At 50.9% G+C, this 24,794-nt stretch overlaps 1 protein-coding gene across 5 annotated transcripts in view; it reads left to right on the top strand.

Moving 5' to 3' along the window:
- Positions 1-24,794, top strand: part of SCML4 (Scm polycomb group protein like 4) — a 77,816-nt gene that overhangs the window by 41,437 nt on the left and 11,585 nt on the right. For 3 of the 5 annotated variants that reach the window (XM_036902906.2, XM_036902903.2, XM_036902904.2), the window contains exons 3-6: positions 72-201; positions 2,382-2,582; positions 5,256-5,447; positions 22,921-23,211. In XM_036902906.2, the coding sequence (XP_036758801.1) occupies positions 72-201; positions 2,382-2,582; positions 5,256-5,447; positions 22,921-23,211 (814 nt within the window). Of the gene's footprint in view, positions 1-71; positions 202-2,381; positions 2,583-5,255; positions 5,448-14,142; positions 14,275-22,920; positions 23,212-24,794 lie in introns of those variants that run through there. The other 2 variants (XM_036902905.2, XM_036902907.2) reach the window with 2 other exon arrangements.

The raw sequence follows: 24,794 nt of genomic DNA, 5'->3' as shown, positions 1-24,794 counted from the left end.
CCGGGGGAGATTCCGGGCAGGGGGTACGGCATTGCTAGGTTTTCACTGACCCAATGGGCTTTCTCTTGCAGCTCAAGGCCAGGGTTCTCATGACCCCTGTAGCCCTCTCACCTCCGCGGAGCACCCCGGAGCCCGACCTCAGCTCCTTCCCTCAGGACGCAGCCACCATTCCCTGCTTGGCAGCCCCGCAGGCCCTCACAGGTAGGTCGGGCAAGTGCGCCCCAAGGCTGCCACAGCCTGCCTGCCCTCCGTCAGGTCTTTGTGAATGAGCCAGCTGTCCGGAGGTAGTTAGTTCACAGGAAGGGTGTCGTGCGTGGGCCGGACAGCAGCTAGGTGACCAAGGACTGCGAGCAGCGGAGTGTAAGTGTCTCACAGCTTGGCTTGCTTGAAACCCGGCGTTCTGCATCTCGGGTTCCGCTGTCTGCCCGGGGCAGGACTTGAAAGAGTGGCTGGTGGTCCAGGTTCTTTTTTTCAGAGCCAGGTTTACTTTGTACCCGTAGGGAGCCTAGTCACCTTGACTAGTTTCATCCCTGGGTCCACACCTCCGGATCCCCCAAGGATCCTGATCTCCCTGAGTCCCATCTGGCCCCCTGCCACACAGGTGGAGTAGAGCTCAGCCATCTCCCTCATGGGGTGTCCACGGACCACCAGCCCCATCGTAAGACAGAGCAACCAGGTGCCATCTCTCTCTCTCTCTCTCTCTCTCTCTCTCTCTCTCTCTCACACACACACACACACACACACACACACACACACACGTAGTTCTCTCTCATCACAAACCACCCTGTGCTCACATCCCACTCAAATCCCTCCAGCCCCCTCCCTGCTCTTTGGTAAACACCAAACTTGTTAGCGGGGTAGCAGGACCCTGCGGCTCACCGCCCTCCTCTCAGAACCCAAGACAACACAGGGTCTCAGCATGTTCTCTTCCCTCCATCTGGAATGATCTTTACTTGGCTTCCTGTTCCTCCCTTGTACCCCAGCTCAGGCTCTCCTGCCAGGGCCCCCAGGACGGGGCCCCCTGGTGCTCCCCAGTGTCTCTTGCAGACACAGTCCCACACCACTACCTGGGATGCCCTGAGTAGGTCTGCCTCCCTGGTGGGGAGCCCCTAAGCTCTGGGTAGCCCGGGCCATGCAGATTGGGTTCACCATTCTCTGTGGGGCCTAGCACTGTGCCAGGCACGAAGGTCCCTTATTAATTAAATGCTCCCAAATCGTCTGGGATGGGTGCAAAAGCAGGCAGCCTGACAGGGTGAAGAGAGCATAGCCTTGACTTCTGAACAACTTGAGTCTAAAGCCTGTTGTGTAACGAATTATAGACTTTATGAGCAGCTGTCTAGCCACTTTAAGCCTCAGGTTCTTCATTAGTTAAGGAAATAGTAACACCTCATTCCCAGGCTTGTCTTGAGAATCAAACAAGATAAATATAGAAAGTGCCTAGAATATAGAAACTGCTCAATAAAAACTAATTTTCTTCACCTTTGTTGTTACTGTTTAATCCTCCCCAAATCCTACTGTCCTCTATTAATGTCCCTCTTCAACACTCCTTTGCACTAGAGGCCCCCAAAATAAGATGCTGATACCCTGGGATGGGGACAGGGGAGACATAAAATAAGGTATTAATGGATGGAGGAAAATATGACGCCTACTATTAATATTTGTTGTATCTCATCCTTTAAGAATTTCTACTTTTTTTATTATGTTTAAAACATACAAAATACATGAATACAGTCAAGAATGTATATGACCTATAAATAAATAAACACGTTTTGGGGCACGTGCTCAAAATCTCTCACCAATGGGGTGATGACCTGAAAGCGTGGGAACCGTTGGTGGGGTCCCCTGAGTGGGCAGCTGCATGCTCGCTGTCTCTGAGATGTAAGCAGCATTCTCCTCAGAACTTCACTGAATATGTAGTCTTTGGAGTCATCAGCATCATCTCGATTTTTTATTAAATGAAGGGTAACAAAAAAATCCCAGCAAACATTACGTAGAGCTCAACAGGCCCTTTGGAGACAGAAGGACGGTTTTGCACGTGCACGTGATCAGCATGGAAGCGCATTTTCTTATGCACGTGGCCCCTGTGGGCACCCGTAACAGGTGCCTACAGTACAGGCGTGAGCTCAGCAGAGGGGCTGCAGCGCCCGTCTGCTCCCGGCCAGGAGGCCCTCTTGAGAGCAGGCGCTGACAGCTGGGGCGATTGACTCTTTGGCCTCTCTTACTTCTTAAATTGGAATGAAGGGGCCCTGCTTCCGGCTTTTTCTGCTTTCCTAAGGCCGGGGCCACGCGGGCATGGCTGAGGCCTCCCCCAGGCCCAGGAGAGCGGCCCCCAGGCCCGATATGCATCCTGTGCTGAGGGTTTCGTGGGTCTGTGTCCACAGTCCGCCTCTACATCAACAAGCAGGCTGACGCAGGGCCGTACCTGGAGAGGAGGAGGGTGCGGCAGCTCCCCGAGCACTTCGGGCCCGAGAGGCCGTCGGCCGTCCTGCAGCAGGCCGTGCAGGCGTGCATCGACTGCGCCCACCAGCAGAAGCTGGTCTTCTCCCTGGTCAAGCAGGGCCACGGGGGGGACATGGTGTCAGGTAAGGCCCTGGGAGGTGTTGTGCGGGGGCCGTGGGTGTCTCTCCCAAGATGGAAGCAGCCAAAATCAGGGTGGTGGCCAGGGTCTGTCCTCCATCCGCTGGGTTCCAGGGGCCTTAAATGAGCCCGTGCGCTCAGGGCCTCTGGCAGGGCTTGAGGAGAGGATGCTTCCACACTTGGACAAGAGGACGGACGCCTGAACCCTGACCCTTGGCTCTGTGCTCCCTTCCACCTCCCTTGTCTAATCCATCCGGAAGTCTTCTATTGCCCCAGCTGCAGAATATACCCAGAATCCAGCCACCTTTCACCACCCACAGCAACCACTCTGGTTCCTTAAAAATCTAAGATGATGCCCCTACTCCGCCATAGACCCTCCATGACTCCCGTGTCACTCGGAAGAAGCCCACATCCTGACAAGGGCCCACCCACCTGGGTGACCTGCCCTGGCTACTTCTCTGATGTCCTGGTCACTTCTGGGTCCCACTCTGCTCCTTGCTGATCCTCATATTCTCCAAGCACGCTCCTGCCTCAGGGCCTCTGCACCTGAGGTTCTCTCTTTCTGGAAGGCTCTTCCCCAGATGGCCATGTGACTTTCTCCTGGGCTTCCTGCAGTCTGCCACTCAAATGCCACCTCATTGAGGAGCCTGACCACCCTGGTCTGAAATATCAGCCCTGGGCACTACAGCTCTCCATAGCACTTCTTACCCCCCAGGGCAGAGTGGGAGGCTCGGACTCTCACCCTCATCTCACAGGGTGTGTTTTCTTTTCTTTTTCTTTTTCTCTTCATTTATTTTGATATCGTTAATGTACAATTACTTGAACATTATGGTTACTAGATTCTCCCTATTATCAAGTCCCCCCCCACTCTATTACAGTCACTGTCCATCAGCGTAGTAAGATGCTGTAGAGTCACTACTTGTCTTCTCCGTGCTGTACTGCCTTCCCTGTGACCCCCCTATATTATGTGTGCTAATCGTAATGCCCTTTTTCCCCCCTTCTCCCTCCCTTCCCACCCATCCTCCCCAGTCCCTTTCCCTTTGGTAACTATTAGTCCATTCTTGGGTTCTGTGAGTCTGCTGCTGTTTGTTCCTTCAGTTTTTCTTTGTTCTTATACTCCACAGAGGAGTGAAATCATTTGGTACTTGTCTTTCTCTGCCAGGCTTATTTCACTGAGCATAATACCCTCTAGCTCCATCCATGTTGTTGCAAATGGTAGGATTTGTTTTCTTCTTATGGCTGAATAATATTCCATTGTGTATATGTACCACCTCTTCTTTATCCATTCATCTACTGATGGACACTTAGGTTGCTTCCATTTCTTGGCTATTGTAAATAGTGCTGCGATAAACATAGGGGTGTGTATGTCTATTTGAAACTGGACTCCTGCATTCTTAGGGTAAATTCCTAGGAGTGGAATTCCTGGGTCAAATGGTATTTCTATTTTTAGTTTTTTGAGGAACCTCCATACTGCTTTCTACAATGTTTGATCACCAGCAGTGTAGGAGGGTTCCCTTTCTCCACATCCTTGCCAACATTTGTTGTTAGGGTGTGTTTTCTTAAACAAGAGCCATCAAGGTTGATTCCTTCTCCATCATCACTGGCTCCTCCGGTTTTCAGCCCCAACCTGACAGCTTCCAGAGGGAGCAGAAGTCATCACCACAGGCGAGAGGCAGAATCAGGAGCCATGCCCCCTCCAAACATCCACCTGCAGAGGCTCTTTCCATTTTAGCTGAGCCTCTTACACAAAGGCTGCCACAAGCTGCCTCAGGTCCTGGAGCACCAGGCCCCTGCAAGGGGTTTGGTCTCCAGGGAGACACCTGGTGCCTTCGGTGGCCCAGCAGTGTGGACATGGCCTCCATGCCTCCAGGGAAAGGGGAGAAGATTGCTCAGAAGCGGTGGTGGAGGTGGCCCTGCTGGTGGCTATGAGAGGGCCAGGGCAGGGGAGCCGCTGATGTCACACACCCCGAAGGACTCCGTAGGGCATTTTAGCTCCAGATCCAGAGCTGGGGTGGGGAGGAAGTTGGGTCTGACTTGATGGTAAATGATTAAAACAGACCTTGGCAAAGCCCGGAAGCATGTGTCTGAGCCACAGTGACTTCTAAGAGACTTCAGCAGGTGTGAGCAGAGACGGGAGGAGGCAGTACTGTGCCAAGAGGCCAGGAGGGGGTCCTGTTGTCCGGCCCCCGGGAGCCCCTTGGCTGTCCCTCGTCCCTCTCCTGGCTTCTGTCGGAGAGCCAGTTCCTCAATCTGGGGCTGCGCTCTGAGATCCTGCACCCTGAGCTGTTGCAGTGGGACGGGCGCTTCACCTGTGTGGTCTTCCTCCCAAAAAACCCACACCCCAGTTAAATCAAGAGAAAAACATTGGACAAACCAAAATTGAGGGCTATTTTTAAAAATACCTGCCTGGTGCTCCCCAAAACCTTCAAGTCATGGACACAAGGGAAGAGAGACAGCCCCACACCAGAGAAGGCTATGGGGACGTGGCCAGTAAATGCAAGGTGTTCTCCTGGTGAGGCCCTGCGACAGACACAGGACCTCAGGGAGACGACAGCGGAACCCAAAGGGTGCGGGGCTGGCATAAAGCAAACCCCCGACAGGAGCGTCCTCCGCGGGGCTGAGGGGCAGTGGCCTTCCCGGGCGCCCCGCTCTGACTGGCTGCCTCTCTGCCCCTCCAGTTTCGGCCTCCTTCGACGGGAAGCAGCACCTGCGGAGTCTGCCCGTGGTGAACAGCGTCGGGTACGTCCTCCGCTTCCTCGCCAAGCTGTGCCGAAGCCTCCTGTGTGACGGCCTCTTCAGCCACCAGCCCTTCGCCAGAGGCTCCAGGGCCTCCGAGGAAGCCCGGGGGAAGCAGGAGGGCATGGAGGCAGGTAGGCTTCACCTGCCTGCCTTTGGGGGCTGCAGGTGGTCGCCGCAGTCACTGCCCACCTGGTGCAGGTGAGGCCGCTCTGACGGGAGTTCCCCTGCTGGAGGCCCGCGGGGGGCAGTCAGGGCTGGCTGGGACCAAGCCGCCTAGACGGTCCCCAGTCAGGCTGCCGTGGGGACAGATCGCTCTAGGTACTGAGAGCTGACATCATAGCTTTCAAGCCTATGTCATTATAATTTAGGCAGTGAGATCATATGGCAGACATGGAGTGATTCAGACACTCACCCTTGACTAATTTAGACTCACGGGTGCTTTTATCACTGTGGAGTAGTTGAAACACTACGAAACTAGGGGACTGAGGAATCCCAAGGGAACTGGGGCTAAAGAATCCATTACACGTGCCCTGCCTGGGGCCCTCAGATGCCTGCCCATATCAATAAGGGTGTAGCGTGGCCTATCACTGCAGGACTTTGATGGCCATAAGTCAGGCATGCTCCCCAGGAGGAGTCAGTTTCCCATCTCAGGACGGAAAGTGACCCCTGGGCTGAGCCGCTGTTGTGCCACCAGTCCCAGAGCAGCCCAGCGGAGGAAAGTGGCCAGTGGGAAAGCCACAGGGGCAAAGTTGCCACTGTGTTATCTGCCCGAGGGGCCAGATGCCAATGGGACGTGCCCCTCCCCCACTTAGAGTTACAGATTTGCGGAGTTGAACGTGACTTCAGGTCCTGGATTCTGGGTTCCCAAAGACAAGCAGAGATAATTGCCTTTTTCTTTCTCTGGAAGCAGCGTTGTTGATTTATAAAGAACACATAGACAGTGAAACTGAAATCTAGTCATTATGTAATTATGCAAACATTGGCTGAACCCTCTTCTGCTCCAAGTACCATGTGAAAGCCTGTCTTGGGATAAGACAAATGCACGAGCTTGGGAAGTTTTTGAGGTTTTGAGTGGCTGTTATGAAATAACAGAAAACAGATACATTTGCTGGTATGTTCTCATGGACAGGGTTCGGGTCTTCAACAAAAGGACACTTGTAATCAGAGTAGCTGTACCTTAAATCTAGGAGGACCCCAGGGGAGAATACACTTAAATTCTTAGATTTGCTTAGACACTGTCAAGAACCTTGTCTACGATTTTACTTGAATCTCTCTAAGACCTGGGTAAACAGGAAGAAATTTGGCCTTTACAAGAAAGAGACCTGATTAAACGTGGTCTGTGCGAGCAGAGGCTGAATACAGCTATGATTGTCTTGATACCACTGTAGGGGTGACCCTGGGAAGGCCTTCTTATCTCTCTGGGTCCTGGTTCCCTAAATGAGGGCTCAGAGTTGCTCATGCTCCACGCACGTTGTGGTTCTGACAGTCTGTGAACCTGGCCTCTCCCGTAAGCCTTGACTGCTCAGAAATATACCCGAAGCCGATGGATCCTCCAGTGAATCTTGCAGTGAGAACAGCAGAGTGGTCTGATTTTACTTTGCAAGCCCTTGAATCCTTGTTACTCTGGACAGCAATGACCCCTGGGACATATTCATAAAGCCATATAACTAATGTCTCCCATTCTCCCTTACATGTGTCCTGTGGGACACTTCCCCACCCATGATGGACTTCAGGACAAATCTTGTGACTTTTGTGGCTCCTTTCAGGTAACAAAACATTTTCTAGTCAATATGTCCTGGTCCGTGTGATAATCAAACTTCAAGTTTCATAGAGAGATTTAACTCCTCAGGTAGGGGAGGAAGGGGTGGCCGGCTTCTCCCCCCCTCCACTGCCCAGCCTCATGTTTTGGCCCCTCCCTGTCTAGCTGATAATGATTTCGAATCCGATCAGAGTGGGGAAGGAGGGGAGGCAAGGGGCAGGCGAGTTTTCACCTGACCAGCCCCCCGGGACCCGGCAGCATGCTCCCTGCCTCCAGCTGGTGTCCACACTGCCTGCCTCCAGCTGGTGTCCACACTGCTCTTCGTCCAGTGGGGCTCTTTGGTGATCTTACCTTCTCTCACCTGCACTTTCTTAGCACAGATGAATGTAACTGTCTCTGGCTGGTCACTGACAACTCTCTCCTTAGCCTCAAGGTATCCAGGGTGAGTCTGTAGCTTCTTTAGCTGAGGCCCCCTTGTGCCTCCAGACAGTTCTCTGGAAAGGATCTAATGATCTGACTTCAGACTCTCTCCTGACGGTCTGGTCCCTGAGAAGCATCACACATCCTTTGCCCAAACGGGGCGTGTGGGCCAGTCCCTGTAGGCACCTCTCCTTTGTTCTGCTGCCAGACCTGGAGATTTCTCGTGGGAATCAAATGATAACCCACTGTGGCTCTCAGGTTCCAGGGACAGACATCAAGCTATTCACATGGCCACCCTGACGCCCTTGGGGACATAGTGGACAGTTTCTCCATAAATCATCTTCTAGCCAACCTGTGTCTCAACCTCTACAATTTCTTCTGCGGCCTGGAGGTGGGTGGTCTTCTGTAGGTATAAAAGTGACTTTTTACAAGATTTCTTTTTGCTAGATCTGCACACTGGACTCCGGTGTGAGTGTGTCTATTGTTTGTAGCCTTAGCCAAAACTGAGACTAAAACAGCTTCATTTTCACCGTCTGTGCCCGGAGCCCCCTCTGCTTCCCTTCAGTGAACACCGAGGCAGCGCCCGCCTCGGCTCCCCACTTCTCCTCGCCCCCTCCTGGCTCACCGTGCGGTGGGAAGGTCCAGCTTTGCCCGGGGGTCCTGAGTTGCCTCACTTTGTCCCTGGATTGAGGCAGGTGTTTCTACCTGGAAGCTGGTTTTCCTCCTTTGGGAATAATGACTCCAGCTGTCTCCATGATCCCTTGTCTAAATCATGGTTGCTTCGAAAAAATGAACTGCTCCAAACCACCCGACCTCGTGGTGACCGTTTCTCAGGCAGAGCCGAGGGCTGTGGTTCCTGAGTCCGGGAGCCCCCGGGGGTGGGGGAAGCGGCTCCGTACCGTGTGCCCTGAGCCGCTGCGTGGCTTCCCCAGCAGCCCGCCGGGGAGCCCCCGGGGAGAGCGCCAGGGGGTTGGCCTTGAGGCTGACATGTTTTTAGGATTGCCTTGGCAATGTTCCCTTACAAGGTAACACATCCGATTATTAGCGTTACTTAAGATGAGGAATTCGTTTATCACCCGCTTTCCCACTGTTGTGGCAAGAAAGTCATGTGTATTTATACGAGGGAGGGCTGGACGTCTTTGTTGATTGTAGGCTCCATATCCGCCCACAGGACCACATTGTTCCTAAACTAGATCTTGCAGACTTGAGCTCATTGGAACCAGGTCCTGCTGTGCCCTGAGCTTGTTCCGTTGAAGCTGGAGGGTGCCAGGCTGAGGGCCGCACAGTTGGAGGGCTGCTCGGCGCCCACTGGAGCATTTTCAGAAGACAGTTAATCAGATGTTAAGAAAATGCAAAGCCATGGCCTGTAAGGATTATCAAAGAAACCGCAATGCGTGTGGCTGACAATGGATGATGCAGTCCAGTCCATGAGAGCAGGTCGCGTGGATCTGGTCACTGTGGCCCCAAAGGTGGAGTCTTGGTGCTCAAAATCTGGCCGCGTGCATTGCCGTCGCCTGAGTAAGAAGGCAGGCGCTCAGCGGCCCGCATCCTGCGACAGCAGATCCAGGTGTTTTGAGGACACAATGAAGTTCAAGAAGTGAGGATTTAAGAAATACTCTCCCAGGTGGAGAACTCAGCTGCTGAATAACCGAGGGGACGTCCCCTCAGAAGGAAGCTCCCTCAGGAGTCAGGCCGAGCTGACGTCTATAAAGACCTGTGAGAAGTCAGCTGCTCAGAGTCGATGGCCTGTGTGGGTGGCAGCGAGTGTCCTGTTCTCAGTGACAAATGCAGATGTCTGTTTATTAGGGTCATGGCGGAAACTCTGTGATGCCAGCAAGATGTCCTCCCTGGTCCCTTCCAGGCTGAGAGTCACGAACGAAGGTGGCAGAGGACGGCTGGGGACAGCAGGAGGTCAGGGAGCCCTGGGAAGCCAGCCTGCGGCCCCCGCCCCTGAGGCCACGGTGAGGAGAGAAGGCAGAGGGGCCCGCACCACAGCAGAGCCGCCTCTTCCAATCGGGTTCCTCAGACCTTTGAAACAGAAACTCTTGCCAAATGACCTTTGTCCTGTGTCCCCGGAAACACTGGGCTTTGGACCTAATCAGCTGCCTGCATTCAGTGAGGAAGGTAGAGGGCTTGGCTTGAGACCAGGACCCTCGGCCATTTTCCTCCACTTCTGTCGTTGGATGGCCGAGTGCGGTCTGTGTGTTAGAAGCAGAGCCACTTTCTGGGTGCTTTAGGAGAATGGAGCAGAAATGTGCATTTGGTATCACTTGTGGTTCTGCCAGAAGTCACGAGAGGATTTGTAGGGGAGATCTTACCTCACCTTTGAATGTTGGAAAGAAAGGTCTCAATTGTAAATAAACTTTGACCTGTGCTTCTCCGACTTCAGTTTGGTCAGGAACCACCCGGGCATCTTGTTAAAAAAGCTCGGTGGGGCAGAGGTGGGGCTGGGAGCCTGTGTCTCTAACGGGCGCCCGGGTGATGCTGGCACCACCACTGGCTGGGGAGCGCGCCCGGAGTGGTGGAGTGGGTGCTGGCAGAGTCCTGCTCAGAGAGGAGATGTGCTTCAGACTTTCAGTAAAATAAGTCTGTCTGTGCTAGGATGATGCCTCCTCTGAACAAGGGTTGCCCTGAGATGGTCCAGGACCCCATGATGGTGTCTGTGGGCTGGAAGAGAGGACAGCAGCGCGAGGGGGTGGAGGGGCCAGGCAAAGAGGCGCGTGTGCAAATCCGGTGAGAAAGAGGAGGTCTGCAGCACGGGGGAGGAGGGCGCAAGAAAGGAAAGAATGACAACAGGCAGACTTCTCTGGGGGGCTGGCCGCCCCCACGGCAGGGTCACTGGGGCCTTTTAAGCGTCCCCGAGTCCCTAGGTGTCCATCTGTTCTCCCAGACCTTGCTTACACATCCTCTTAATTAAGAGCCTCTTAATGGCTCTGCACTCTGCTGTGCATTGTGAGGATCTGGGTCTAGCTCTCATCTCCTTGCTAGATGGACTCAGAGGCAGGGCCGTGCAGTCCCAGCAGAGTCGGAGACACAACGAGTCTGCAGTAAATATTTACTGATTCGAATTGAATGCAACACAGCAGAACAAACTGTCTCCTCACGAAGACGAGGGGAGGCCTTTGGAAGCCGCAGATGTGATGGCTGAACGCTGCAGCAGGATCTGATTGAGTGATCGGTTTCCTGCCTTTTGTAGGTTTAACATCATGAGAACAAATTGTTTACTTTTCGTGGAGCGGCTTCTTTGATTCGCGGTGGGTGGAGGGAGTGACGGGAGGGAGGACATGATTCTTGAGGCTTGATGTTTTCCTCCTCCGTGGGTGGCCTTTGAGCCGGGCTCCAAAAGGCTGTTGGAGCCACACACACAAGGGGTCGCGGGGTGGTTGAGCCTATCCACCCAGCACTTCGAGATCAAATCTGCTTCCTCGTTGAACTGCAAATTTGTCTAATATGATAGCTCTACAGAGAATGACTGTACAGAGACTATCTCTTCCCAAAAGATTGTTTATTTCTGAAAAGAAATCGAATTTCTGAAGTGTCAGGAGTTCCATTACACAGAAGCACCCTTTTAGTCCGTCAGCTAAACATTTACTGAGCTGCCCTTTTTGATGCCCTGAGGTGCACAGGGCCTGGTTATGCCCAGAGCCACCCAGAAAGGCAGCAGCGGTGGGGAGCCCAGGCCTTCCCTGCCCTGACCTCTGCTCTTCTTCCCAGCCGGCATGTTGGAGGGGCCCCGTTACCCAGCACGTGGGGGTAGGCTGTGCCTCCTGTCTCCCAGCCCAGGAGACTGACCACACAGAGTCCATGTTCACGAGTGGCACTTCTAGCAAAGATGTAGAAGAACCACACAAAGCCTCACCCCACTCAGCAAAATCGAGGTGGCAACCGCATGTCAAGCGGACTGACTCCGTTTGTCCTCTCGGCCCCGAGGACTGTTCCGTCCTTGTCCTTGTGGCCCAGCCACATCATTGCAGGATGATCTCCAGAGGCCAGGCACAGCCCCCGGGGGGAGCTTTTTCATCTCTTCAAAGCCCACACGAAGTGGCCGGGCAGATGTTTGACCTGGTGGTTTAGACAATGGTGGAGAGCAAAGGAATGAATGAAGGTGTGTTACTCCTGTTCCCTGTGGCTGCTGGTCTCCCAGTGGGAGGCCAGTGGGAAGGCAGGCCAGTGGCTGGAATATCACAGAGCTGTCTTCTCACAGCCACTGGTCACATGAACAAAATGAGCTTTGGGGCTCTCAGTCCAGGTTGGTGGAAAGGGGGCGTCTGCAAGGGGAATGAAGCATCCGTGTCAAGCTCGGGTCCTAAGGATCTTGCACAAAGTTTTGATGGATAGGTTAAAAGAAGAGTGTCCACAAGTTCTGAAGCAAATCACTGGCCAGATATTTTCAGACAGAGAGGCCAGGAGAAGCCCCACCAGAGCTTGTACTGCATAGAAGGAATCCCGTGTACGATTCCTAATTTTAGCCTGTGTGCCAGTATGAGTTCATTTAGGAACAGCTCTTTAATGTATTTTCAATTATAGCATTCATTAAATTACAATATTTATGCATATTTTAAAACATTGAGTTAAAAGCAAAAAATATAACCTCTAGAGAAAAGCCTGGGTTTTGTAGAATTTAAAATAGATTTTTACAGCATTCAGTTATTTATTGGGTCCCTTTGCATTGTAAGGATAATGTTCTTTTTCTCATTCTGTAGATATCGAGGAAGCACAAGATACATACTCAATAGTCATTGGCTAAATGAATGAATGAATGTTCCAATTAAATTGTTGTGGCCCCCAAGGTTCTTTAAATATGGGATAGATATGCATAATATTGAATCATGTTGACCAACTTGAGATATTTAAATACAAAGTGTCTATATTAAAGTGAAACGGAAAGAAAGTAAGCCACTCCCCAGCTGGCCCCATGATGCCGGGGATCCCGCGACGGCTGCAGAAGGCCTTCTGCGTGTGTCGCCAGCGTCCTGTCCCAGGGGCTCCTGCCTGTGGGAACAGGGGATGTAGGGGATGGGCCAGGCCTCCACAGACATCCAAGGAGATGGGGACCATGTTCTCTGATTTGCACATCAGAACACAGAAGGTGCAAGTACTGATGGAAACCAAGGGCTGAGTATATGAGAGGCAGCCATTCCAGAACCTCCATGAGCTGCAGCTGGACACTCTGTCCCCCGCTTTGGGCTGTTTCCCTGGACCGATACCCTGAGCCCCTGGGCTTGGCTCCAGTTAATGTCTGCAGGTCACCCACACAGTATGTGCTGACCGTGCCTCAGAACTAGTGTTAAAACGGCAAGCCATGCCGAGAGGATTGAAACTACTTAGGAAACCGGTAGACACCAAGATGAACTCTGTCCTGTTAGTGGGAGTGTCTGGGTCTCGTACGTAAGCAGCTGAAAAATAAACCCATAATCTTGCCGGCAGAGAACTGAACAGGTAGATCTACAGCAGGTGTGTCCTAGCTGCTACTGAATTAATAATTACAGCTTCCAATCTGTATATGTGGAGTACAGAGGAAAGAAATACATCCCCCTTTTCCGTCTGTATTAGCTACCTATTGCTGTGTGACAAATCACCCCAAAATTTACTGACTTCACATATATTATCTCAGAGTTTCTGCGAGTTAGGGGTTGAGCTGCAGCGTAACTGGGTCCTCTGTCTCCGGGCCTCTCACAAGGTGGTATGCATGCCAAAGCTTGCCTAGGGGAGGACCCCCTCCCTGGCTCATTCTCGGGGCTATTGGCAGGATTCGGTTCCCCATGAGCTGTCAGTTCCTCGCCATACGGGCCTCTCCGTGGAGCATCTCATTACTTGGCAGCTTTCTCGACTAGCGTGAGGAATACTGCAAGGGACTGGCGGCCTTCCTCAAAGCCAGGATGTCCATTTGGAACCAAAACGTACAAGGTATCCTCTATTGCAGGCTCTTCAACATCTTCCAGATTAAGGACCACTTTTAATTTCCCCCAAATTCTATGAAAGACCGAAAAGGGCTGTTGAGGAAACAGCTTGCCGGTGAAAGGTCCCCACCGTTGCCCTCCCCCACCCCTGGGGTCCCTATAAGTCTGGGGTGGGGGCCTGGCAGAGCTCCAAGCCCCTGCAGAGGGCGGCTATGGAACTTGCCTTCCTTTCAAGACTGAAAGAGCAAGTTCGTTATTCCAAACAGCTGTCTTTTGGCAGAATCTCCAGGGGAGGAAGTCAGCCGTAGGCTTAGAACCGTCTTCGGCAAACCAGAAACGTCAGGGAGAGACGGGTAAAGAATTTCAGGTGTCAGGTATTAAATTATGGTTGGTTTCTGCACATTTCATTAGGGAAGAAAAATACATAAATGTACTTAAGTGGGCCAGAGGGGAGTCGTAAGGTTGCTTCTGAGGGCGGAGTGATCTGACCTTAGAGACAGGCTTGAAGAGAAAATCTATACTGGCCAGAGACCAAGTTAATGGAAAATTTAATTGAAGCGAATGAAAGACAAACCCTTATAGGTGGTGTGGCCTGGTGCCCTTTGAACCCGGCAGGCTGGGACTGGAGGCCCCAGAGGCCCCAGGGACAGCGGACAGCTTACGTGAGCAAGGAGCAAGGGTGGGACTGAGCCTGAGAAAGGAAACCCCGGACCTGTGCGGGCGCCTCGGTGAGAGGCAGGGGGACGGCCGGGGCGAGAGCTGGTCCTGCCGTGGAGGCCCCCCGGGGGCCCCTGTGCCTCCTCTGCCCGCTCGGGGCACCTGCGGGGTACAGCGGAGCCGGGAAGGAGTGTGCGTGAGGCTGCTGGTTGCACCCCCCAGGTGAGCGCTGCCCCCGGGGCCCTGGCTCAGCGCCGGGAGGGACACCCTCCTGGGCACCCACTCTGGTTTCCGGGAACCGCTCCCTCTGGCCCCCCTTCTTGCAGCGTCCCTCCTCACGGGGCCCTTTCTCTGCCTCCCAGAGTGTGCTGGCTGTGCTCTAGGCAGGGCGCCTGCTTCTGCAGGGGGTACAGCCATGCCCCAGCTACTCGGGGCGGTGGCGTGGGGCCCCCGGCTGCGTCCTGTCCCCCCTGGGTCTCAGGGCCGGAGTCTGCGGCGCTGTGTCTCTTTAAGCAGCCGGGCCAAGTCGTTCACACACAGAACCCTCTGGACCTGGACCCGGTGGTCTGACCTGGCCAGCCTGGGCAGGGTTGTGTGGCCTGCAGGGCTGGGCCGGCCGACTGGCCACCAACCCCTAGAAGGGCCACGGCCCCCAGCCTAGGGGACACGGCATGAGGTGCAGCAGAGCCCAGGGTGCAGCTGCGGCAGCCGTGGGGAGTCCTGACTGATGTGGGGACGTGAGGTGGGAAGAGGAGGGTGAGTGTGAGTGTGTGTGTGCATGTGCATGTGCGTGTGAGAGGAAGAACTGTTGGGCACTGAGGAGGGGCAGTGCCTAAGTCGTGGGAGTGACAGTCTGAGCCCAGGTAGAGAGCCTGTTTAATTTTTAAATAAGACGAACAGTCCAGGTCCCCTTAGATGTGAGCAGTTAGGTCTGTGTCCTAACCGACAGGGGCTCAGTGCCGGCCTGAACTCGGCTCCGTCTGGAGGGTCCACGCGCACGGCCCCTTCCCTCTCTGCTCCTTCACCTCTTTGGGACTTTCTCCTTCTCTCCGGCTCCTGGCTTCCTCCTTCCTGTCCCTCTGCCTCTTCTTGCTTCTCTTTGGAGCATCTCTGCATTCTAGGCACTCACACCCGACCCTCCAGACACACAGCAGGAATGGCTGCCCCCGGCGCCCTAGGGGCCTCGGCAGGCTGAGGGAAGAGGGGGCGCCCACGCACTCCTGACCCTGGAGTTTGCTCCCCAAGCAGGGAGACTGACAGTTCAGATGCAGAAGTAAATGGTGTCCACTGAGGTTGGGTGGGTTTGAGCTCTTCTAGCACATTCTTTGGCCTCACATCATCCACAAACTTATTAGCAACGGTGAGAAAGGACTGCCAGGCCGCTCTGAATCCCAGGCCACTGGGCCCTGAACATGTGGCTGGCTTCTTTGCACGCACGTTCGTGGGGTTGCCTGCCTTTAAGCAGCCTTGTGTGATGGCACAAAAGCAGATTTTTTTTTTTTTTTTGCGGAGACGGGGGGTAAAGGGGGGAGTTTAGTGATTGACAAGTGGCGTCCTTTGTCTCATAGATGGCAGCAGGTGGCTGCAGAAGAGAAGGGCATAAGACGCCTCTGGTGCACCCTGTGCTGCTGAGCTGTGGTCCCACGGCCATGCAGTGGCTTTAAATAGAGGCTGGGTCGGACCCTGCAGCTCAGAGAGAAGAGCCAGGGTGATAAGGCGGCCCCTTCCAGATGAGAAGGGGCTGCTGGGCACGCAGGAGCAGAGGACCAGGAACGCCCAGCCCTGCGGTCGGCCACAAGCCGGTGCAGGAGCGGGATCCGTGCGGGGCCCTCGAGCCGGACGTTCCCAGGTCTGCTGGCCCCATCTGGTGTTCACTCACCAGTCAGCCACAAGAATGCGTGCAAAGAGTAGTTCTCTCTCCAAGTACATACTTGGTCCTTTTTACCCACTTACACCAGAGGTTTGAGGTAACGAACAGTCCGTGTGTCACACTTCACCGAATTCTTAAGCTGCCAGAAGCTCTGCGTACCTGTAATTCCTCTGGCATTAAGTACGTGCCGGGTGACTTAAAGGGTTGGACACTGTAAACGGTATGTGGTCACCAGTCAACTTTCTAACAGAAGCTAAAGGAACTTGCAGTTAGATGTAAGGAAGAACTTCCAAGCAGTGCACTTTGTAGCACAATGACTTAACTGTGAGGGAGATTATAAATCTCTGTGGGGAAGCTTTCAGATAGGAGGCTCGTTTATTTACCTTTTCTTCCTCTAGATAACACCCTGGCTGCAGAGGGGCTGGGGCCAGCTCAGTGCATTCCAGTGCTAACACGCCACCTTCACGATTCTTGTCGTCTGAGCAGCAACCATGAGAGTGTTTACTCAAGATATTTCTTTAAACGAATTCATTTATTTTTTTTAATTGAAGTGTAGTTGATCTACAATCTTACATGAGCTTTAAGGATTCATTTCTTTTAACTTTAGCCTTTAGTCATCTTGAGCAATGATAGCATATCAGTGAAATCACAGCTTGATGGGCTAATTATATTTTATTGAGGCACAGTAAAATATGTGACTATAAAAAATTACAGCCACCTGCTGTTGTTCCCAGAGGATAGCTGTTCAAGCCCTAACCCCTGGCGCCTGTGCGCGGGGCCTCAGCAGGTGCATGCCAGTTAGAGGGAGGTCAGAGTGGGCTTCGGGCTGTAACCGAGTGGCTGGGGTCCTCGTAAGAGGGACATCTGGGCACAGACACACAGGGAAGATGCATGTGACAGTGGCGGCTGAGATGGGAGCGGTGTGTCCACAGCCAAGGACCACTGAGGGTGGGGGGCAACCAGCAGAAGCTGGACAGAGGCGGGGAAGGGGCTCCCAGAGATAGCACGGCCCAGCTGACACCTTGAGTCCAGACGTCTGTCCTCTGCAGCTATGAAAGAACACATTTCTGTTCTAAGCTGCCAAGCTTGTGGTAATTTCTGCAGCCTTAGGAAACTAATAGACCAAACTGCCACCTAAAATCACCCCTGAGCCACCGGTGGGACGCATTTAACACTTGGGGACTGCGGGGCTGGGTTTTGGGTGGAGGCCCTGTGGTTGACGATGATTATTATATCCATTATATCAACCACTTTCACTTGGGTGTATGAGGTTAAGTGTCAGCGCCCCTGTTTATACAGGCGAGGGAAAGACTTCTAATCAGGTTTGAGCAGATATGGCTTCAATTCTGAACGGCACTCTGGGATGTGCCCCGGACCACACTGATCATGCCCAGGTGTCCTGGGACCTACGGGCTCTGCAGGGCCATGGTGCGGGCTTGGTGGCCTGTCACCAGGGTGGCCTGCCGGCTGACTTCAGGATCGCCGGGGCATCCTGTGCTGGGCAGAGGGCTGTAGCTCCGGCCTACTTCAAGTTGGCTTCTCTTCATGGTGGATTCATCTGATGGCAGCCCAGAGGCTGGCTTTTACGGCCTTGATCTCACTCATCGCTGTCAGCGGTTTTCAGACCAATAAAGCCCATGTCCTCTTGTGCCCCATTTCCACAAGTTGTCCCAGGAAAACAGGCTTCCATCTGCATCTGTATTTTCAAATTATTGGGCAGATTGGTGAGCTATTGGCATTCTCTACCTTAAACTATCGGAATTACAGACATAGTTTAATTTGGATTTCAAATATTTAATCAAATGATTAAATGTCTTAGTTAAATCTTTTTTCATTATTTATTGACCATCTAATGAATAATTTATATTTAGTCCTTTATAATCTGAATTTTAATGCATATTCTGTATAATGGCTGCCTCACTGCTAACCCTGGGCCCAGTGTGTACTTGATAAATATTTATTGAGTGCTAGACATTGTGAGAAGCTTCCTCGCATGTACAGCAAAGCACGTGCTGCTGGGGACGCTAAGAGGATTGTTTACTACGCAGATGATGAGAACTTTCTAGTAAAGGGAATGTGATGATGCCTTACTGCTGACCAGCTTGGAATGGTGCTGGCCTGTAGTAGGTGCTCAGTAAATGTTAGTTCTCCTTTTCTTTGCTCCATTTAGGAAACAGCCTGCTATATGGCTCCATAGCCTGGCCCTTTCTAGAATCTTCCTAATGATACCCTCTGACCCAGAGGGAAGAGGTGCAGTAGAGGCTGTCGAGGTGACGATGAGGAGTCCAGCTTCCTGAAGGTGTCTGGCAGCCCTTCACTAGCCACAAAGCAGGAGGTGCCGTGTGCTGGTGCTCAGGCTGCTCAGCGTACTGCCCATGTGCTAGTGGCCAAAGCAGCTCTTGTTGGACTTGGCTGTGCAGCACTTGCAAGAATGTGTCCACACCGAACTGGGCTTCAGCAGTGACTTTTCAAACAGCTTCATCGGGATGTAATGCATACGTCGTACAATGGTTTTTAGCCTATTCATAGATATGTGCGGCCATCACCACAGCTGTAGATTATTCTCCACATCTCAAAAACCCACGTACTGTTAGCCAGCACCTGCTGTCCCCCACCTCCGTGCCCTATAACCACTAATCTACTTTTTGTCTCTGTAGACCTGCCTATCCAGGACATTTCATACAAATGGAATCACTTAATACGTGGTCTTTTGTGGCTGGCTTCTTTCACTTAGTGTAACATTACAAGGCTTGTTCGCGCTGTAGTAGTTATCAGCACCTCATTTCTTCCTTATACCTCAATATTCCATTGTTTGCAGAGCCCACGTTGTAGTTACCCATTCATCAGTTGATAGTCATGCGGTTGTTTCCACCTTTTGACTATTGTGAGTAATGCTTCTGTTAATACTCATGTACGAATGTTTGTGTGGACTTCTGTTTTAATTTCTCCTGGGTTTATACCTGGGAGCGGAATTGCTGGGTCACATGGTGACTATTTTTAACCGTGAGCCAGAGTGTTTTCCAAAGAGGCTGACCCATTTCACATCTCACCAGCAGTGTGTGAGGGTTTCAGCTCCTCTAAAGCATCAACAACCCTTGTTATTACCTGACTTTCTGATTACGATCATCCTAGTGAGTGTGAGGTGGTACCTCATTGTAGTTTTGAGTTGCATTTCCCAGTGACTAATGCTGTGGAACATGTTTTCATGTGTTTATTGGTCATTTGTGTATCTTCTTTGGAGAGAGGCCTAGTCAGGTCCTTTGCCCATTTTTAAAATCAGGTTGTCTTTTTATTGTTGAGTTACTCTGGGTACAAATTCCTTATCATATATGATTTGCAAGTATTTTCTCCCATTCTATGGGGTATCTTTTTACACTTTCTTGATGGTATCTTTCAAAGTGTAAAAGTTTAACATTTTTATGAAGTCCAATTTATCTATTTTTTTCCTTTGTTGCTTGTGCTTTTGGTGTCAAATCTAAGACTACCTCCTCAAAGCCAAGGTCATGAAGATGTATGCCTGTGTTTCCTTTGAAGAGTTCTATAAGATTTTGCTCTTATGTTTAGGACTTTGCTCCATTTTGAATTAATTTTTTGTATAAGGTGTGAAGTCTGGGTCCAGCTTCATTGTTTTGCATGTGGCTATCCAGTTGTTCCAGCTCCAGTTGTTGAAAAGACATATGGGTTTATTTCTGGACTCTTAATTCTATTCCATTGATCTGCATGTCTGTCCTTGTGCCAACACTGCACTGTCTTTATTACTACTGCTTTGTAGTCAGCTTTGAAATTAGCAAGTGTGAATACTCTGCTTCGTTCTTCTGTTTTATTGCTGTTTTGGCTATTGCTGGTCCCTTGAAAATCCACATGAATTTCAGAATCAGCTTGTCAATTTCTACAAGGAAGCTAGCTGAAATTCTGACAAGAATTGCATTGACTCGAGATAAATTGAGGCAGTATTGCCATTTTAACAATATTAAGTCTTCTGATGCATGAACTTGGGACTTTTTCTGTTTATTTAGATCTTTAAAAATTTTTCAACAATGTTTTGTAGTTTTCAGAACATTAGTTTTACACTGCTCTTGTTAAATTTATTCATATTTACCCTTTTTAATAGTGTTAAAAATGGAATTTTTTTCTTAATTTAATTTTCAGATTGATCTGAAATACAATTGATTTTTGCATTTTAATCTTATATCCTGCAACCTTATTAAACTCAGTTACTAGTCTCAATAGTATTTTAATGGATTCTTTAGGATTTCTTATATAGAAGACATAGTTTTACTTCTTCCTCCCCAATTTAGATACCTTTCCTTCTTTTACTTATCTAATTGCTCAGCTGGATTTTCCAGTAAATTGATGAATAGAGTGGTGAGAATATGTGCCCTTGTCTCATTCCTTCTTAGGAGGAAAAGTCTAGTTTTCACCATTAACTATGCTGTTAGCTGCAGGTTTTTGTACATGCCCTTTCTCAGGTTGAGGAAGTTCCCTTCTATCCTTAGTGTGTCGAGTGTTTTTATCAGGAAAGGATGTTGGATTTTGTCAAATTCTTTTTCTGCATCTATTGAGATAATCATACCATCTTTGTTTTTTATTATAGCTATATGGTAGATCACATTAATTTATTTTTGAATGTTACACCAACCTTGCATTCTTAGGGTAAATCTTACTTGGTTATATATTATTGGATTTGGTTTGCAACTATTTTGTGGGATTTTTGCATCCACATTCACAAGAGATATTAATCTGCAGTTTTCTTTTCTTGTGATGTCTTTGGCTGGTTTTGGTATCAGGATAGTAGTGGCCTCATAGAAGGGGTTGGGAACTGTTCCTTCCTTGCATTAGTCTGCTTGGCTGCCATAACAGAAAATCACAGACTAGGTGGCTTAAACAACACAAACTAGTTTCTTCCCAGTTCTTGAGGCTAAAAGTGTAAGATCAAGGTGATGTCAAGGTTGGTTTCTGGTGAGACCTCTCTTCCTGGCTTATGGACTGCCGCCTTCTCACTGTGTCCCCACATGGCCTCCTCCCTGTGCACCTGTGTGTGGAAAGAGAGAGCGTGCATGCTCTCGTGGGTGTCTTCCTCTTCTCGCCAGTGCCGTCTTCCTAACCAGTCCTACTGGGTTAAGGTCCTACCCTTGAGACCTAACTTAATCTTTATTACCTCCTCAGAGACCTTGTCTTCATGTAGTCACAGTTCAGGTTAGGGACTCCACATATGAATTTGGGGTGCACCATGCAGTCCATAACACTCTCTCCTGTTTCTTGTAACAGTTGTGAGTAATTGGTTTTAATTTTTCTTTAAATGCTTGGTAAAATTCCCTTGATCTGGATCTGGAATTTCCTTGTGAGTAGGTTTTTGGTTAATGATTCACTCTTGTTCAAAGTCTACTCAGATTGTCTACTTCTTCTTAGGTCAGTTTGGTGATTTGTCCATTTCTTCTAACTTACCTAACTTTTTGGCATATGATTGTTCATTACATTCCTTCATAATCCATTTTATTCCCATAAGATTGGTAGCATGTCATTGCTTTCATTTCTGATTCTAGTCATTTGAGTCTTCTCTTTTTTTTCTTGGCCAGTCTTGCTAAAAGTTTGTCAATGTTGTTGATCTTTTCAAAGAGCCAGCTTTTGGTTTCACTGCTTTTTTTCTGTTGTCTTTCTAGTCTCTAGTTTCTACTCCAATCTTTATTATTTCCTTCCTTCTGTTTACTTTAAGTTTAGTTTACTCTTTTAGCTACAGTTCTTAATAAGGAAAATTAGGTTATTAACTTGATGTCTTTCTTCTTTTAAAGTAAGTATTTCTGACTATAAATTTTGCTTTAAGCACTGCTTTAGCTGTAACCCATGTATAATGACTTCTACTTCCAGGCACCCCCATATCCACCCACATCTGTGAGAAGACGTGCTAGTTCCCCTAATAAAACCAAGTCTTAATCTTCAATATCTACATTATGGGAAGGATTCAAACATGAAGAAGACATCTGGATTGTGGGACCCAAAATGTGTTTCCCCATTGCCAACTTGGGGGAATCCATTGCTTTTTGTTACTTTAGTCCATTTTCTTTGCAGATTGTCAAGATCTGTTTTGATCATATCTGGTATACAGATGATTATTGATGGGGCCAGGCAGATATAATCTTGTCTAGGGTGTGAGGGACTGAAGAGAAGGAATTACTAGAATATTTTCCTTCCTCCTTCTATCCCCATGATTTCTCCGGACTTCATTCTTAAAAATAAAACAAAACACCCCACACCATTTGGCTACAGGTGTAGCTCACAGACAGAGGTCAATGGACTGTAAGACTACGAAAGTGCAGAGAGTCCTGATTTACGTGGCAGGGGAGCTGATGATCAGGTCGGTAGATGCTGCAGGGCCTCTAGTGCCCCTGCCCCAGATTGGCTCTTCACCTCTCATCTTCAGGGTTGAGGGGGGACCACAGGGCCAACCGGATCAGCATTTGCGTCCCCAGTTTGTTAGCTTTAGCAGAAGGTTAGTGCCCTTGTATGTATTGGGACTGAAAGTGGGGAGCAAGCGCCATCGTACCCGAGTCACCACCCAGACCGAACATGTTTTCTGGATTCTGGGGCCTTGTGACTGCTGTTGTCCTCAGGGGTCCCAGTCTGGGTGAGGGAGGCAGTGGTGGTAGGCATGAGAAAAAGGAGCAGGGGGACTCAGACCAGCTGGCAGCCGCTGCTGGAGGGGCAGACCATGGACGGAGCAGTTTGTTGGGAGTTCATTTCCTAGTCATCGATAACCAAGAGGATCGCTTTTTCCACTGAACGTAGAGGGGCACATCTCCTGATCCCAGCCATAGAGAGGCAGGCGCTGCAATCGGCCGAGAGGCCAGCTACCTGGGATCATGATGTGGGTCCGTTCCTTCTCATCGCCCGTCCCCACAGGTAGTGGTGGCTTTGCTGCTGGGGAAACATTTGTCAAGACTGAGCACCGCTTGGCCTCTCGACTGCCCTCTGACTTCTGCTTCTCTGCCCTGCCTTCTTAGCAAAAACAGTCACCACTGAGGAATACCTGGTGAGCCCTGTGGGCATGAGCCGCTACAACATGGACCCCTCCGCCTCCGCCTTTAGCCACAGGGGCTCTTTGCCCACCTCGTCCGCGCTGTACTGCAAGAGGCAGAACTCTGGAGATGGACCCCTTGGGGGGTGCCTGGCCACCACTGCTGGTGGTCCCCTCACCAGCTCCCTGTCCTCTGGAGGCCCCTTGGCACCTGGGCTGAGGCCCCCAGGCTCCAGCACCAAGAGAAATGGGACCTCTCTTGAAGGAAACAGATGTGGTAATGTAACGCATGCACTGGCTTCCCCTGACTTAACCTCCTCTTCCCTGTCCCTGGGGCCACCACACACAGGGGGCAGGTGGGGACTGTGGCTGTGTGAGTGTGGGAAATTAGAAGTTTCCACAAGCCCCTTCATGTAATATTGTTCTCGAAGGCAGCTGCCTTCAACGTTTGACCCTAAGCAAAGAAATTGTATATTAGAGTAGGCTAGGCTGTAGGAGTAGGTAGACTCCAAAATGTGCACTGGCTCAAATATAACAGCTTAATTTTTGTTCCAGAGTCCAAAGTGAATATTCCTAGGTGATGAGTGCAGCCTAACTCAGGGACCCAGGCCTGTCCGTCTTATGGCCCTGCGTCTCCTGCAGCGTCCGTGCCCCAAGCAGCTAGCGGGTAGAAAGGGAAGGAGAGTGGAGGAGGCATGCACCCTTCCCTGGGGCCTGGAAGTGACGGACATCGGTGAGAGCTGGCTGTGTTGCTACACTGAACTCTCAGGGAGTCTGAGAGGCATAGACTAGCTCTGTGCGAGCAAAGGAAAACCAGATGTTGGTAGTTTTATTTGTATATGGGTGTCACTTGCAGGATATAAATACACAAGTTGAACCAGAGTTAAGCAACCTTCCCACAATGCTGGTTGGAAGGCCACTTCTGCCTCACCCGTTAAAAATGGCTTGTTGGGCTGCAGCGTATGAAAGTGCTGCCATTCTAGGGGTGACTTGCATGTAAATCCATACCATGGATTTATATTTTCAAAAAAGTCATTTTCAAGCTTCAGTATTTTATGAGTGAACAGAGGCTGTAGAGCATAGTGGATGGTCACAGGGACTGTGGACCCAGACAGGCTGGGCTGGAATCCTGCATCTGCCACCTCCTGACCATGTGACCTGTCGCAAGTCTAAACTTCTCTGTGCCTCGGTTTCCTCACCTGTGAAGTGGAATAATGATAATACTGCTCACCTCACAGGTTTGTTAGGAGGATTAAATAAGTTCTCACGTGTGTTTAGTACGAGGCCCAGGACGTAGTAAAAGCTCAATAAGTATTAGTGGTCACAGGAGCACAGTCACAGATCACAGCCCATCAGCTCTGTGCCCTAGAATTGCTGAAGAAAAGACGCTTTAGGCCAGGGGTCAGGGAGGCCTCCCAGTGGGCTGGCTGTCTTCTCTGGCAGGGCGCATTCTGTTCTGCACCTTGGGTCCCTCCACCAACGGCCCTGACAAGCCGCAGGGATGAGCTATTTTGTGTGATCTACACTCTCCCCTCAGAGAGCGTCCTCCGTCCCAGCCAAGCGTCTGGGGCTGCGGATGGAGAGCCGAGCAGGGGCCCGCAGAGGGGAGCCTCTCTGAGGGGCTGGGCACACTTCCCCTCGGCCATGGGGCTCTTCCCAAATGTAGAGGCGCCTCGCAGACCCCCTCTCAGCGCTGCCACACAGGGCGGTTGTCCAGGAAGAAGGTTTTGCAAAGGGGGGAGATACTGTTCTATTTGACATGTAGGAAGAGGAGAAGGGAACGGGATCTGGCACAAACCGGCATCTTCCAGGGCATAAGGGGGCAGCGTTTGGTTCTGGGGTTTACCTCCAGAGCCAGTG

The sequence above is a fragment of the Manis pentadactyla genome, chromosome 12 (genome assembly GCF_030020395.1).
Source record: "Manis pentadactyla isolate mManPen7 chromosome 12, mManPen7.hap1, whole genome shotgun sequence".
NCBI lineage: Eukaryota > Metazoa > Chordata > Mammalia > Pholidota > Manidae > Manis > Manis pentadactyla.
This window is presented reverse-complemented; position numbering and strand designations above follow the sequence as displayed.